Here is a 17682-nt window from a genome sequence, read left to right as displayed (position 1 = left end):
ACAATCGAGAGAATATCCGGAGCCCCTGCTGTCAGTGTTGACCGTTGGCGCTATGAGGCTGTGGCCTCACCTGCTTTCCTTTTCCTCTCAGTGTCCTCTCAGGTTCCCAATACATGCAGACCTGGTGTTTGCCCCCACCCCTTCACACGTTGCACATTATCACACACTGCAGTGTGAAGAGATTTCCCCTGAGTTCCCCACAGGACTTTCAGCAGACCGAGCTATGGTGTTCCCACAGCTAGTTATCGACTTCAGAAAAACATCGCTGGTAATCGACTACAGGTCAAACATACCCCAATCAATATCAATGCTGCCGAAGTGGAAATGGTTGAGATCTTCTAATTCTGTAGTGTGGATACCATAAATGATCTGTCGTGGACCAACCACATTGATGCAACAGCCAAGGAGGCACAGCAACGCCTCAACTACCTCAGGAGACCAACGAGATTTGGCCTGTAGGACCAGAGACCCGTCTTCTATTAGCTTTAAAATACTAATAGATAAAGACTGGGCGGGCCCACAAGTTAGAAATTATGAATTGGGGCAAGACTAACTTTGCTGGTGCAAGACACAACCTTTCCTCTCATGTTCTTATACACCTCCATAAGACCAACGCTCAACCTCCTGCACTCCATGGAATAACGTTCTAGACTGCTCAACCTCTCGCTATAGCTCAGGCCCTCGAATCCTGGCAGCATCCTTGTAAAATTTCTTCGCACCCGTGCCAACTTAACACCTTTCCTGTGTAATAGGGTGACTGAAACTGAACATAATACTCTAAAAATGGCCTTACCAATGCTGTGTGCAAGTGTAGCATAACCTCCAAACTTCTATACTAAATATGTGTAGGAAGGAACTGCAGATACTGGTTTAAACTGAAGATGGACACAAAAAGCTGGAGTAACTCAGCGGGTCAGACAGCATCTCTGGAGAAAAGGAATAGGTGATATTTTGGATCAGGACCCTTTTTCAATACTCAATACTCCGACTATTGAAGGCCAATGTACCGAAAGCCTTCTTGACCACCCTGTCTACCTGTGAGGCCACTTTCAAGGAACTGTGTATCTGCACTGTTAGAGAATTGGCGTCATGGATGTAAACAGAGAGTGATGATGGAAGGTTATTTATCGGACTGAAGGCCTATGACCCGTTTCAGGGATTAGTGCTGGCCCAATTGCTGTTTGTGGGTTAAATCAACAATTTGGATGAGAATGTCGAAGGCATTAGTAAGTTTGCAGATGACACTTAAGTAGCTGGTATCGTAGATAGCAAGGATAGTTATCTAAAATTTCAGCAGGATCCTGATCAGTTGGGCAAGTGGGCTGAGGAATAGTTAATGGCATTTAATGCAGGTAAATGTGAAGTGTTGCATTTAAATCAGGGCAGGACCCTCATAATGAATGGCAGGGCCATGTGGAGTGTTGTAGAGCAGAGGGATCTAGGAGTCATAGTCCCCTGACAGTGCCATTTCAGGTAGGTTGTATGGTCAAGAAGGCTTACAGTACAAAGATCATCATCAGCCAGGGTCCTGAGCACAGAAGTCGAGATATTATATTACAGTTGTACAAGACGTTGGCGAGACTGCATTTGGCGAGACTGCATTTGGAGCCTAGTGGAATCAAGGGATATGGGAAGAAGGCAGGCATACGTTTACTGATTGTGGATGATCAGCTATGATCTCATTGAATGGCGATGGTGGCTCGAAGGGCCAAATGGCCTCCTCCTGCACCTATTTTCTATGTTTCAAGGTGGTGGGTATATAGAACAGGCTGCCAGAGAAGATAGTTGAGGCTGGTATAATAATAATTAAAATGACATTTGGACAGGCTTAGACAGCTCTTCCCAAGACTGCAATAAATTGCAGTGTTGTGGATGTACCCCAATCCATCACATAGACCAGACGTCTCTCCATTGCCTCCTCCTTCTAACCCTGTCCACGTTGGGTACAAAAGCTTGAAAGTGAGCACCAGCAGAATCAGGAGCAGCTGTTATCAGGCTTCTGAATGGTCTTTCCGTAAGTTAACGCACTGTCTAATTCACCTCTTCCCATTGAGAACATTGGACTTAGTTGATGGAACTGGCACTGCAATGCTAAGGACCGTATCCTGCACTCTGTGTCTTCGCCTTTGCTCTGTCTATTATCGGACGTAGAACACCACAAAGTTCTTCGGCCCACAACTTCTGTGCTGAACATGATGCCAACTCTTAGCTGAGCATAATCCATGTCTCCATTTGCTGTTTATCCATATGGCTCTCCAAAAGTCTCTTAAACACCACAATCGTATCTGCCTCCACCACTACTCCCAGCAGAGCATTCTAGGCACTTACCACCCTCGGTGTAGAAAAACCTTTCCCGCATATTTCCTATAAACTTTGCCTCTTTCATATTACAGCCATGATTTTTCCATCCTGCGAAGAAAGTCATGAATGCTCTCATAATTTTATACATCTCTTATCAGGTCTGCCCTGATACACGTGAGTTTGACTCGACTCAATGTGTGTATGGTATTATCTGATCTGATTGGAGAACATGCACTCTGAAAGGGTTCAGAAAAGATTTACGAGGATGTTGCCAGGACTAGAGGGCGTGAGCTATAGGGACAGGTTGGGTAGGCTGGGTCTCTATTCCATGGAACGTAGGAGGATGAGGGGAAACCTTATAGAAGTATACAAAATCATGAGAGGAATTGATCGGGTAGATGCACAGAGTCTTTTACCCAGAGTAGGGGAATCGAGGACCAGATTACTTAGGTTCAAGGTGAAGGGGGAAGAATTAATAGGAATCTGAGGGGTAACCTTTTCACACAGAGGGTGGTGGGTGTATAGAACAAGCTGCCAGAGGAGGTAGTTGAAGCAGGGACTATCCCATCGTTTAAGAAACAGTTGGACAGGTACATGAATAGGACAGGTTTGGAAGGTTATGGACCAAGCGCAGGCAAGTGGGACTAGTGTGCAGGCAAGTGGCACAAAGTGCTGGAGGAACAGAGCGGGTCAAGCAGCATCTCCGGAGTACATGGATAAGCGATTTCAGTTTGGGGCCCTTTAGTTTTGTTTAGTTTAATTTAGAGATACAGCGAGGAAAGAGGCCCTTTCGGCCCACCGAATCCGCGCCGACCAGCGATTCCCGCACATTAACACTATCCTATACCCAATGGGGACAATTCTTTTACATTTACGAACCCAATTAACCTACAAACCTGCACGGGTTTAGAGTGTGGGAGGAAACAGAAGATCTCGGAGAAAACCCACGCAGATCAAGGGGAGAACGTACAAACTCCGTACAGACAGCAACTGTAGTTGGGCTCGAACTCGGATCTCCGGCGCTGTATTCGCTGTAAGGCAGCAACTCTACCGCTGCACCACCGAGCCCCCCTAAAACCTTCTTTAGACCAGAGAACAGTTTGAAGGATCCTGGCCCTTTGTGTTTATTTTTTTGTAAAATTCGTAGTAGGGCAATCAATAACCACAGTTCTAAGGCTGAAAAGGGAAAGATTTGATAGGAACCTGATGGGCAACTTTTTTCACTCAGAGGGTGGTGGGTATATGGAAAAAAATTTCAGAGGAGGTAGTTGCGGCAGGTACTATAACAGCATTTAAAAGACATTTGGGCAGGTACATGGATAGGAGTGGTTTAGAGGGATATGGGCCAAATGCAGACAAGGTGGGACTGGTGTAGATGGGGCATTATGGTCAGCATGGACAAATTGGGCCAAAGGGCCTGTTTCCATGCTGTATGACTCCATGATTTTATCAAAACCGGAGCATTTCGTTAACTAAGTTATATAGTCGACTACTTTTGTTCCAATAATTTTCCGCGTATGAGTTTACTTAGGGAGTCAACATTATGTCATCATCCTTTGATCCATTTTATCTGCAGGTTCCACGTTTCAGCTCTGATCCTGCAACAACTGTCGTGGCCTCGAGATTTACTTTCAGATGGATTAAATGTTCAAAATTGCAGTGTTACGATTGGAACCAAATAACTATCTGAAAGGAAAAGTGAACTCAGGACAACAGGAGGAGTGCAGGGAGATACAAGGAACAAAAATGCTGGAATCTTGAGCAAAACACAAAGTGCTGGAGTCAACCCAAAATGTCACCTGCCCTTTCCTTCCACAGATGTGCCCTTTTTGACTCCTTTCCATCTCTGGCCTTTGTCCATCCATCTGTCAATGAAAACATTCTTCACGTATCCACCAATCACTCACCAGGCTCTATTCCTCCACCCCACCTCTTTTCCAGGTTTCCCCCCCACCATAATCAGTCTGCAGAAGAGTCCCGACCCAAAACGTCATCCATCTATTCCCTCCACAGATGCTGCCTGACCAGGGAGAGTGTAGGGACTTGGGTTTATTTAGTTTAGTTTAGAGATACAGTGCGGAAACAGGCCCACCCAGTCTGCACCAACCAGCGATCCCCCAACATTAACACTATCCTACACCCACTAGGGACAATTTTTACATTTACCAAGCCAATTAACCTACAAACCTGTACATCTTTGGAGTGTGGGAGGAAACCGAAGTTCTCAGAGCAAACCTATGCACGTCACAGGGAGAACGTATAAACTCCGTACTGACAGCACCCATAGTCGGGATCGAACCCAGGTGTCCGGCACTGCATTCGCTGTAAGGCGGCAACTCTACCGCTGTGCCACCGTGACTGGGTGTAGGAAGGAACTGCAGATGTGGTTTATACTGAAGAAAGACACAAAAAACTGGAGTAACTCAGGCAGCATCTCTGGAGAAAAGGGATAGGTGACGTTTCGGGGCAAAACCCTTCTTTGTGTAGGGACTGGGATCAGCTGCACTTTTTTTGCAGGCAAGGACTCGATGGGCTACATGTACTTCTCTGCTGTAATCTTTCAATTCTAGCAACTTATTTGTGGCAAAGTAACTCTTTTGAAAATATCCAGTGAATTGGCCTCCACTGCCTTCTGTGGCAGAGAATTCCACAGATTCACAACTCTCTGGGTGAAAAAGGTTTTTCCTCATCTCAGTCCTAAATGGCCTACCCCTTTTTCTTAAACTGTGACCCCTGGTTCTGGACTCCCCCAACATCTGGAACATTCTTCCTGCATCTAGCCTGCCCAGTCCCTTCAGAATTTTATATGTTTCTGTACGATCCCCTCTCATCCTTCCAAATTCCAGTGAATACAAGCCCATATAACATATAACATATAACAACTACAGCATGGAAACAGGCCTGTCCGGCCCTACCAGTCCACGCCGACCATTCTCCCTGACCTAGTCTCATCTACCTGCACTCAGACCATAACCCTCTAATCCCCTCTTATCCATATACCTATCCAATTTACTCTTAAATAATAAAATCGAGCCAGCCTCCACCACTTCCACCGGAAGCCCATTCCATACAGCCACCACCCTCTGAGTAAAGAAGTTCCCCCTCATGTTACCCCTAAACCTTTGTCCCTCAATTCTGAAGCTATGTCCCCTTGTTGGAATCTTCCCCACTCTCAAAGGGAAAAGCCTACCCACGTCAACTCTGTCCGTCCCTCTCAAAATTTTAAAAACCTCTATCAAGTCCCCCCTCAACCTTCTACGCTCCAAAGAATAAAGACCCAACCTGTTCAACCTCTCTCTGTAGCCTAAGTGCTGAAACCCAGGCAACATTCTAGTAAATCTCCTCTGTACCCTCTCCATTTTGTCGACATCCTTCCTATAATTTGGCGACCAGAACTGCACACCATACTCCAGATTCGGCCTCACCAATGCCCTGTACAATTTTAACATTACATCCCAACTTCTATACTCGATGCTCTGATTTATAAAGGCAAGCATACCAAACGCCTTCTTCACCACCCTATCCACATGAGATTCCACCTTCAGGGAACAATGCACAATTATTCCCAGATCCCTCTGTTCCACTGCATTCCTCAATTCCCTACCATTTACCCTGTACGTCCTATTTTGATTTGTCCTACCAAAATGCAGCACCTCACACTTATCAGCATTAAACTCCATCTGCCATCTTTCAGCCCACCCTTCCAAAAGGCCCAAGTCTCTCTGTAGACTTTGAAAATCTACCTCACTATCAACTACTCCACCTATCTTAGTATCATCTGCATATTTACTAATCCAATTTGCCACACCATCATCCAGATCATTAATGTAAATGACAAACAACAGTGGACCCAACACAGATCCTTGGGGTACTCCACTAGACACTGGCCTCCAACCTGACATACAATTGTCAACCGTTACCCTCTGGTATCTCCCATTCAGCCATTGTTGAATCCATCTTGCAACCTCACTATTAATACCCAACGATTTAACCTTCTTAATCAACCTTCCATGTGGAACCTTGTCAAATGCCTTACTGAAGTCCATATAGACAACATCCACAGCCTTGCCCTTATCAATTTCCCTGGTAACCTCTTCAAAAAATTCAAGAAGATTAGTCAAACATGACCTTCCGGGCACAAATCCATGTTGACTGTTTCTAATCAGGCCTTGATTATCCAAATAATTATATATATTGTCCCTAAGTATCTTTTCCATTAATTTTCCCACCACAGACGTCAAACTAATAGGTCTATAATTGCTAGGTTTACTTTTAGAACCTTTTTTAAACAAAGGCACAACATGCGCAATGCGCCAATCTTCCGGCACCATCCCCGTTTCTAATGACGTTTGAAATATTTCCGTCATAGCCCCTGCTATTTCTGCACTAACTTCCCTCAATGTCCTAGGGAATATCCTATCAGGACCTGGAGACTTATCCACTTTTATATTTTTCAAAAGTGTCCGTACCTCCTCTTCTTTAATCCTCCTAATTTCCATCACTACTCTACTTGTTTCGCTTACCTCACATAATTCAATATCCTTCTCCTCGGTAAATACCGAAGAAAAGAAATTGTTTAATATCTCCCCCATTTCTACCGGCTCAGCACATAGCTGTCCACTCTGACTCTCTAATGGACCAATTTTATCCCTCACTATCCTTTTGCTATTGACATATCTGTTGAACCCCTTGGGGTTTACTTTTACATTACTTGCCAAAGCAGCCTCATATCTTTTTTTCGCTTTTCTAATTTCCTTCTTAAGATTCCTTTTACATTCTTTATATTCCTCAAGAACCTCATTTACTCCCTGCCGCTTATATTTATTGTATATCTCCCTCTTTTTCCGAACCAAGTGTCCAATTTCCCTGGAAAACCACGGCTCTTTCAAATTATTATTCTTTCCTTTCTACCGAACAGGGACATAGTTATGTGATTGACGGAGGCAGTGATGACCCCAGATGCAAGGTGAAAAGAGAACTGGTTTATTTATCACATCAAGAATATTAAACTCGAGGCTGATTTTACGGGTTAAAACAAACCCAAACCGAGCCCGGTGATCAAGGTTTAGTCCTGGGGGTAATGGGCAGCTACTGTAAACGCAGAGCCCAGCGCCAGCAGTCACTTGTGAAGCAGTCTTAGATTTCAACAGCTGCACTCTCAAGCAGAGCCACAAACTCTTTGAAGTACTTCCCACTGCAAGGCGACTCCGGACTGTCAAAGCCACCACAGCCAGACATAAAAAACAGCTTTTTTCCATGAACCAAAAGTCTGTAGCCTCCTCTTGCTCTGGTATTTTATTTCATTCTTCACATGTGTAAATTATAATGTTTTATTCTTAATTATTTACTGTATGTCATGTTGTTACTTGCGAGCAAAGCACCAAGGCAAATTCCTTGTCGGTGTACATACTTGGCTAATAAAATTTATTCAAATTCAAATTCAGATTCAAATTCAGTGGTTCAACACTCAATGTGCAGTGCCTTCAAACTTTACCCCCAGAGTGAAGTCGCTGGTGTTTCAGCAGGTGGGACGACTGAACGAACCTCTTGCCGCACTGGGGGCAGGTGAAGGGCCTCTCGCCGGTGTGGAGCCGCTGGTGCGTCACCAGGTAGGCTGCCCGAGTGAATTCCTTCCCGCACTCGGGGCAGGCGAACAGCCTGTCCCCGGTGTGAACCACCTGGTGGCTCAGCAAGTTGGACAGTTGCTTGAATCCCCTCCCGCACTCGGTGCACTTGTACGGCCTCTCGCCAGTATGGACCCGCCGGTGGTTCACCAGGTACGACGACTGGGTGAAGCCCTTGCCGCACTGGGGGCAGGTGTACGGCCTCTCCCCCGTGTGGACCCGCTGGTGGGTCAGCAGGTGGGACGAGTGGACGAAGCCCTTCCCGCACTCGGGGCAGGTGAAGGGCCTCTCGCCGGTGTGGATCCGCTGGTGGATCAGCAGGTGGGACGACCAAGTGAACCCCTTCCCGCACACGGAGCAGGTGAATGGCCTCTCCCCCGTGTGGATGCGCCGGTGCGTCAGCAGGTGGGACGAGTGGATGAACCGCTTGCCGCACTCGGGGCAGGCGAAGGCCCTCTCGCCCGTGTGCGAGACCTGGTGGATCAGCAACTGGGACGACTCGGTGAAGCCCTTCCCGCACTCGAAGCAGACGAACGGCCGCTCCCCGGTGTGGACCTGCTGGTGTCGGGTCAGGCTGTAGGACCGGGTGAAGCCCTTCCCGCACTCGGAGCAGGTGAACGGCTTCTCCCCGGTGTGGACCCGCCGGTGGATCCGCAGATCGGACGCCCGGAGAAATCCCTTCCCGCACTCCAGGCAAGTGAACGGCTTCTCCCTGGCGTGGACTTGTTGGTGCCTGGCCAGCTTGTAAGAATACGTGAAGCCCTTCCCGCACTCGGGGCAGCTGAACGGCTTCTCCCCGGTGTGAAGGCTCTGGTGCGTCAGCAGGTCGGACGACCGAGGGAACCCCTTCCCGCACTCGGAGCAGGCGAACTGCCTCTCCCTGGCATGGATCTGCTGGTGCCTCATCAGCTTGGACGAGAAAATGAACCCCTTCCCGCACTCGGAACAGGTGAACGGCCTCTCCCTGGTGTGGAGGCTCTGGTGCGTCAGCAGGTCAGACGATCGAATGAATCCCTTCCCGCACTCGGAGCAAGAAAAAGGGCGCTCCTTGGTGTGGACCTGCTGGTGCCTCTTCAGCTTGGATAAATAAGCGAATCCCTTCCCGCACTCAGGGCAGGTGAACAGCCTCTCCCCGGTGTGAAGCCGCTGGTGCGTCTGCAGGGCGGATGACCGAGTGAATCGCTGCCCGCACTCGTCGCAGGAGAATGGCCTCTCCTTGGTGTGGACATGCCGGTGCCTCATCAGCTTGGACGAGTGAGTGAATCCCTTCCCGCACTCGGAGCAGGTGAACGGCTTCTCCCCGGTGCGATCTTGTTGGCTTGTTACCAGGTCAGTCGATGTGGTGAATCCCTCCACACTTGTAGCAGCTGAACACCCCATCTCCAGCGAGGACATGCCTGTGTGTCATTCACGTTCGATGCTATGGGTTTCAATCAGGAAAATAGATCGTCACTTGGTTTATTTTACAGGTACAGCAGGGAAGCAAGTCCTTCAGCCCACCGAGTCCATGCCAACCATCAATCACCCGTTCACACTCGTTCCGTGTTATCCCACTTTCTCATCCACTCCCTACAGACTCGGGGCAATTTACAAAGGCCAATCAACCTATAAACCCGCACATTGTTGGGAGATGTGAGGAAACCGGAGCACCTGGAGGAAACCCACACATTCTTTGCTTATTCCATGCTGGAAAAGAAATGTACATTGTTCTTGGAGAGCAATCCAGACGGAGAATTTTTGTTTATTTGGCCCAACTCATCCCTGCCGATCAAGGTGCCAGGGTGGAAGTATCCAACATTGGAGGTCATAGCTGTGTGGTGAGAGGGCCAAAGTTTGATGGAGAAGTTTTTTTTTTTACACAGAGAGTGATGAGAGTCTGGAACGCATTGCCAGGGTGTGTTGTGGAGCCAGATAAGACAGGGCCGTCTTAACGCATGGGCCTGATGGGCACTTGCCCGGGGGCCCACGAGCATAGGGGCCCCATGCTGATCTGTGTATGTTAAGTGACTTGCAATAAATAAATACTACTTTAAAAATGTAGGTTCAATAAGTGCTTTTTTCGCAACATTTTCAGTGCTTCTCACAGCGATCTGTAAGTGCTTTTCGCAACAATGTAGCACCCTAAGTCCATCGCTAAGTGCTTTTCGGTAAGTGCTTTTCGCCGGCACGACAGGGGGGGCTGGTAGGGAAAGGGGGGTGGGGGAGAGTAACGGTGGGGGCCCCAGTACACTGCTTTGCCCGGGGGCCCATAATGCTGTAAAAACGGCCCTGAGATAAGATAGTGGTTTTTAAGAGGCTTCTAGTTAGGCACATGGAAGTGCAAGGAATGGAGTGATATGGATCATGTATAGGCAGATGAGATCAGTTTAACCTAGCATCATTTTTGGAACAAACATTGTTCCTGTGCTGTGTAGGAAGGAACGGCAGATGCTGGTTTAAATCAAAGAAAGACACAAAAATGCTGGAGTAACTCAGCGGGACAGGCAGCATCTCTGGATGGAAGGAGTGGGTGACGTTTCAGGTCAAGATTCTTCTTCAGGCTGAGTCAGGGGAGAGGGAGATTCAGAGATAAAGAATTGTTAGGTTTGAAAACGAGACATCAAAGGGGATGGAGATCAAGGAAAAGGTGATATAGAAACAGAGATAAAATGTAATTGGAAACAGTCAGACTGGTCGGAGAACTGGAAGGGGGAAGGGTTCTACATTTATATCCATGTACCTATACAAGTGTCTTTTAAATGCTGTTACAGCCCCTGTCTCAACTACCCCCTCTGGCAGCTTGATCCATATTACCCACAACCCTTTGAATTAGAAAGTTGCTCCTCGTGTTCCTGTTAAATCTTGCCCCACCCACCTTAAGAACCGGCGTACTCTGGTTCTTGATTCCCATATCCTGGGTAAAGAATTCTGTACATTCACTTCTTGACCAACTCACACCATGCTGACTGATTCGAAAATTGAGGCTTTGATTGAATTGATGTAGCCCAGTCCATCACACAGTCCAGACTTCCTGCCATTGACTTCATCTACACTTCATACTGCCTCAGAAAAGCAGCTAAATATAATCAAAGTCTTGTCCTACCCCGGTCATTTCTTCCTCTCCCCGCTCCTATCCGGCAGAAGGTACAGAAGCTTGAAAGCGTGCACCACCAGACACAGGAACAACTTCATCCAGGTGCTGGCTCGAAGGGCTGAATGGCCTACTCCTGCACCTATTGTCTATTGTCTATTGTCTATTGTATTATCAGGCTTCTGAATGGTTCTTCCATAAGCTCGGGCACTGCCCAATTCACCGCCACCCCACCCCGGATACTAGACATTGTCTATGGACTGCGCTAGAACGCTGAGAAATATATCCTGCACTCTATATCTTTCCCTTTGTTCTGTGCGGGAAGGAATTGCAGATGCTGGTTTAAATCAAAGATCGACACAAAATGCTGAAGTAACTCAGCAGGACAGGCAACATCTCTGGAGAGAAGTAATGGGTGACGTTTTGGGTCGAGACCCTTCTCAGTCTGAAGAAGGGTCTCGATCCGATAAGTCACCTACTCCGTCTCCCCAGAGAAGCTGCCTGTCCCGCTCAGTTACTCCAGCATTTAGTGTCTATCTCTAGCTATTAACCATTTTGGAATCACCCTATCCCTTTAGGCTATGCATCCGTCCCTATTGAATAGTGACGTTTTCCCTTTTTCCAAATTCTAATGAGCAGGATTTTGGTTTCTGTAAAACAGCATTATTTGATGTAACTCACCTGCATGAATCATGTATTCATACTATTTACTTACTGGATTAGACTCGGTCTTCAGACTGAGGAAGGGTCTCGTCCCAAAACATCACCCATTCCTTCCCTCCAAAGATGCTGCCAGTCCTGCTGAGTTACTCCAGCATTTTATGTTTCCCTTTGCTCTACCTATTGTATTTGTGGTTGACTTCATTGTATACCACCAATCAGCCAAAACATGACCACTGACAGGCGAAGTGAATAACATTATCTTGTACAATGGCACCTGTCAAGGGGTGGGATATATTAAGCAGCAATTGAACAGTCAGTTCTTGAAGTTGATGTGTTGGATGCAGGAGAAACGGGCAGGAGTAAAGACCTGAACGACATTGACAAGGCACATATTGTTATGGCCAGATGACTGGGTCAGATCATCTCTGAAACGGCAAGGCTTGTGGGGTGCTCCCGGTCAGCAGTGGTGCGAGGAGAGACATACCACAAACCGGCAACAGGGTGTTGAGCGCCCAAGTCTCATCAATGCGTGAGGGCAATGAAGGCTATCCCATCCGGTTTGAACCGACAGAAGGTTTATGTGGCACAAGTCACAGAAAATTTTAATGGTGGTCACGGGAGGAATGTGTCATAATACACAGTGCATCGCACCCTGCTGCTTATGGGGCTGCACACAGAGGATCAACAGCATATTAGGCATGAGTCATAATGTTTTGGCTCACCAGGTCATAGTTTTGGCTGATCGATGTATATGTACTCTACATGTGATCAGTTTGGATAGCAAAGCATTTAACTGTACCTCAGGATAGAGTGGATGTGGAGAGGATGTTTCCAATAGTGGAAGAGTCTAGGACTAGAGGTCATAGCCTCAGAATTAAGCACATTCTTTTTGGAAGGAGATGAGGAACTTTTTTTTGTCGGAGGGTGGTGAATCTGTGGAATTCTTTGCCACAGAAGGCTGTGGAGGCCGTCAGTGGATATTTTTAAGGCAGAGATAGATATTGATTAGTACGGCTGTCAGAGTTTATGGGGAGAAGGCAAGAGAATGGGGTTAGGAGGGAGAGATAGATCAGCATGATTTAATGGCGAGGTAGACTTGATGGGCCGAATGGCCTAATTCTGCTCCTATCACTATGATCTTATGACATATGACAATAAACCTGAACATCCCAAAGTTTCGGATTTCAGCTGTAACCTCGCGCTCCACATTAGTTTTAACATCTAAAAAGAGACACAAACTGCAGGAATAACTCAGCAGGTCAGGCAGCATCTCTGGAGAACATAAGTCCAAGTCAGCATGGATTTATGAAAGGGAAATCATGCTTGACTAACCTTCTGGAATTTTTTGAGGATGTGACAAGTAAAATGGATGAAGGGGAGCCAGTGGATGTAGTGTATCTAGACTTTCAGAAAGCCTTTGATAAGGTCCCGCACGGGAGATTGGTGACTAAAATTAGAGCACATGGTATTGGGGGTAGGGTGTTGACATGGATAGAAAATTGGTTGGCAGACAGGAAGCAAAGTGTAAGAGTAAACAGGTCCTTTTCAGAATGGCAGGCAATGGCGAGTGGAGTGCCGCAAGGCCCAGTGTTGGGGCCGCAACTGTTTACCATATATATTAATGATTTGGAAGAGGGAATTAGAAGCAACACTAGCAAGTTTGAGGATGACACAAAGCTGGGTGGCAGTGTAAACTGTGAAGAGGATGTTGGGAGGTTACAGGGTGACCTGGACAGGTTGAGTGAGTGGGCAGATGTGTGGCAGATTCAGTATAATATAGATAAATGTGCTTTGGCGGCAAAAACAAGGAGGCAGATTATTATCTCAATGGTGTTAGGTTAGGTAAGGGGGAGGTGCAGCAAGACCTGGGTGTCCTTGTACACCAGTCACTGAAAGTTGGCGTGCAGGTACAGCAGGCAGTGAAGAAAGCTAATGGAACGTTGGCCTTCATAACAAGAGGATTTCAGTATAGGAGTAAAGAGGTTCTTCTGCAGTTGTATAGTCAAGTCAAGTCAAGTCAATTTTATTTGTATAGCACATTTAAAAACAACCCACGTTGACCAAAGTGCTGTATAGGGCCCTGGTAAGACCACATCTGGAGTAATGTGTACAGTTTTGGTCTCCTAATTTGAGGAAGGACATCCTTGTAATTGAGGCAGTGCAGCGTAGGTTCACTAGATTGATCCCTGGGATGGCAGGACTGACATATGAGGAAAGATTGAAAAGACTAGGCTTGTATTCACTGGAGTTTAGAAGGATGAGAGGGGATCTTATGGAAACATATAAAATTATAAAAGGACTGGACAAGCTAGATGCAGGAAAAATGTTCCCAATGTTGGGCGAATCCAGAACCAGGGGCCACAGTCTTAGAATAAAGGGGAGGCCATTTAAAACTGAGGTGAGAAAAAACTTTTCCGCCCAGAGAGTTGTGAATTTGTGGAATTCTCTGCCACAGAGGGCAGTGGAAGCCAAATCACTGAATGGATTTAAGAGAGAGTTAGATAGAGCTCTAGGGGCTAGTGGAATCAAGGGATGTGGGGAGAAGGCAGGCACGGGCTACTGATTGGGGACGATCAGCCATGATCCACCTCACCTCACATCCGGAATCTTGGAATCATCCTTGATCAAACCCTCTCCTTCGACAAACACATCAAACACATCACAAAGACAGCCTTCTTCCACCTCAAAAACATTGCCCGTCTCCGTCCATCCCTCTCCTCCACAGCTGCAGAAACCCTCATCCACGCCTTCATCACCTCCCGTCTGGACTACTGCAACAGCCTCCTCTATGGCGCACCCTCAAAAATCATCAATAAACTTCAATACATTCAAAACTCCGCTGCCCGTCTACTCACACACACCTCGATCCGTGACCATATCACCCCCATCCTTTATAAACTCCACTGGCTCCCCATCCCCCAGAGAATCCAGTACAAAATCCTCCTCATAACCTACAAAGCCCTCCATAACCTGGCCCCATCCTACCTGACCGACCTCCTCCACAGGCACACTCCCACCTGCACCCTCCGCTCTGCCGCTGCCAATCTCCTATCCCCCCACATCCGGACCAAACTCAGATCCTGGGGGGACAGGGCTTTCTCCATCGCTGCTCCCACCCTATGGAACTCACTACCCCAAACCGTTAGAGACTCCTCCACACTCACCACATTCAAAACATCGCTGAAGTCTCACCTGTTCAGTACTGCCTTCAACCACTGAAGGTCACCTCACCTTCTGTCTCCTTTCTCTGTTCATTTATTTATTTACTTATTTATCTATTTATTCATTTCCCTATATTCTCAAAATCTCTGTAAAGCGTCTTTGAGTATATGAAAAGCGCTATATAAATAAAATGCATTATTATTATTATTATTACGATCACAATGAATGGCGGTGCTGGCTCGAAGGGCCGAATGGCCTCCTCCTGCATCTATTTTCTATGTTTCTCACATGGATATGTAGCGTTTCAGGTGGAGACCTGAAAAGAATTTACTCTTTTCCAGTCTGAAGTAAGATCTCGACCCGAGCCGTTTTCTGTCCATGTCCCCAGAGAGACTGCCTGACCTGCCGAGTTACTCCAGCACTTTGTGCCTTTTTGTGTGTACCAGCATCTGCAGTTCATTGTTTCTGTACATCTATTTTTGTTTGCATCTCTCGCTCTCTCTCCAAACGCTGGAACTCTTACAGCGTAATCATATCCCCGGCCACGCTGACCCCCCGATTCGGAGCTGTTCTCTTTGTCCAAATCTTCCGTCCCCTCCCCTCCCCACCCCCGGCCTGACTGCAAATTAAAACTAACTAGGTTTTTTTTCTCGCCGTCCCGGTTCTAACAAAGGGAGCTGGTTCTTGAAACGTTGGCCCAGTTACTCTCGCCAGACCTGCAGAAGATTTCCAATATTTCCTGCACCCAGGACAATCCCCAGACTCGGCGGGCAGAGGGAAAGGATTAAAAAGGTCAGTACTGTGCGAACATGGCGTCGTCACCCCACCCCCCACTCACCCCCCCCCCCCCCCCCCCCCCCCCCCCCCCGTGTGCAAGCGAGCCCGCAGCGACTCGCCTCGCAACCAAAACCAAAGGTCCCGAGCAGCAGAGTCCGACTTGGATGGTAATTATTTCCGCTCCGCACTTACCTGCCGCCTCGCTCGCTGAAACATAAACGCACAGAAGATCATGTGATTGGTAACAACGCGTTGAACGTGCGCTTGCTCACACTGTCCAGTCAACAGTCCCGGCTGCTGCAACTTCTGGCTCAAAAATACACGGTTGCCGCCAAGAAACGAATTAAAATATCGTCATCAGCGCTGTTCCCGGTCCCTGATCGCAGAAATCAGTCGCAGTGCACTCGTACGATAAGACCACACCACAGAAGAGCAGAATCGGGCCACTCGGCCCATCGAATCTGCTCCGCCATTCGATCGTGGCTGACCTATTTTCCCTCAACCCGATTCTTCTGCCTTCTCCCCATAATCCATTGACGCTCTGACTAAGTGACTAATTGCCTCTGTCAAAGAGTTGGCATTTCATGGTTTTAATTCCGCCCATTTGCAGGGGTAAGGGTTTTCCCCGTGTTGTCCGGTTTCTTCCCACATCCCAAAGAAGTATGTGTTTCTAGGTTTGTTGGCCTTTGTAAATTGCCCCTCGTGTGTAGGGAGTGGATAGAAAAGTGTAGATAAAAATTTGGGTTCGAGCAAAACACAACATTTGATGGCACAATTGGGTTTGTAGGTTATGGCATGTGGGTTTGTGTGTTAAATGTGTAGGAAAGAGCTGCAGATGCTAGTTTAAATTGAAGATAGGCACAAAATGCTGGAGCAACTCAGCAGGACTGAAGAAGGGTCTCGACCCGAAACGTCGCCAATTCCTTCTCTCCATAGATGCTGCCTGTCCCGCTGAGTTACTCCAGCATTTTGTCTATCCTGGGTTTGTAGGTTATCTGGCCGCTGTAATTTGCCCGTGTGTATAGGGAGTAGATGAGAAAGTGAGATAACACAGAACTAGCGTGAACGGGCGACCGATAGGCGGTGTGTTCGCGGTGGAACAAAGGGCCTGTTTCCATGCTTTAAGTCAATCAAATGCAGTAAGAACCCACAGAGCCCATTGAATCAAAGTAAATCAAAGTGTATTATTCACTGGGAATTAAATCTAGTTCCACGGCTTTGATCTTAACCCCAGTTGAAGCCGAGGATTTGAATGTCAGCGAGGGCAGGAGAGAGTAAACCCAATCTATCCGCATCGGTCTTCCACTGAGGAGAAAGAATATAGAACAGCACAGATAGACACAAACTGCTGGAGTAACTCAGCAGGACAGGCAGCATCTCTTCTGCAGACTGATGTCAGGGGAGTGGGCGGTATAGAGATAAAATGTAGTCGGAGACAGTAAGATTGGTGGGGCAACTGGGAAGGGGGAGGGGATGGAGAGAGAGGGCAAGCAAGGGCCACTTGAAGTTAGAGAATTCAATGTTCGCACCGCTGGGGTGTAAGCTACCCAAGCGAAAAATGAGGTGCTGTTCCTCCAATTTGCGCTAGGCCACACTCTGACAGTGGAGGAGGCCCAGGACAGAAAGGTCAGTGTTGGGAATTGGAGCGGGAGTTAAAGTGTTGATAATGGGATGGGGGGTTATACTTGGAGGAACAGCACCTCATATTTTGCTTGGGCAGCACACCAAGATGGGCCAAAAACAGGCAAATAGGACTAGCGTAGATGGGGCATCTTCGTCGTCACGGACGAAATTTTCGTGCTGTGAAATTCTATGTCTCTCATGATGTTATTTCGTTTATCAGGCCTCCCCTCAGCCTCCCACACTCCAGAAAGAACAATCCAAGTTTTCACAACCCCTGGTAGCTAATACCCTCTAATCCAGGCAGCATTCTGGAAACCTTCCTGGTTACATTAGTGACTCCAGACCATGTTTTGGTTTGGCACCATGTTGGGTTTAAAAAATATATATTGGACTTGGTTTTGTTTGTTTATTACATTATCTATTGAGTATTGTATTTACAATCCTGTTGTGCAGCTGCAAGAA

The 17682-nt window shown here is 47.3% G+C and overlaps 1 protein-coding gene and 1 pseudogene across 2 annotated transcripts in view; one reads left to right on the top strand and one right to left on the bottom strand.

The window, feature by feature from the left end:
- LOC144601450 (uncharacterized) overlaps nt 1-15925 on the bottom strand; it is a 201734-nt gene extending 185809 nt beyond the window's left edge. Inside the window, 2 exon segments of the mRNA XM_078413584.1 lie at nt 7796-9345; nt 15790-15925. Coding sequence (XP_078269710.1) covers nt 7796-9320 — 1525 coding nt within the window. The 5' untranslated portion in view covers nt 9321-9345; nt 15790-15925.
- LOC144601120 (uncharacterized) overlaps nt 1-17682 on the top strand; it is a 37404-nt pseudogene that overhangs the window by 12713 nt on the left and 7009 nt on the right. The gene's annotated exons all lie outside the window — the stretch shown is intronic.

This window comes from Rhinoraja longicauda, chromosome 16 (assembly GCF_053455715.1).
Source record: "Rhinoraja longicauda isolate Sanriku21f chromosome 16, sRhiLon1.1, whole genome shotgun sequence".
In the NCBI taxonomy this organism is placed as follows: domain Eukaryota; kingdom Metazoa; phylum Chordata; class Chondrichthyes; order Rajiformes; family Arhynchobatidae; genus Rhinoraja; species Rhinoraja longicauda.
Note: the sequence above shows the minus strand (reverse complement) of the source record. Positions and strands in the feature narration are given on the sequence as shown.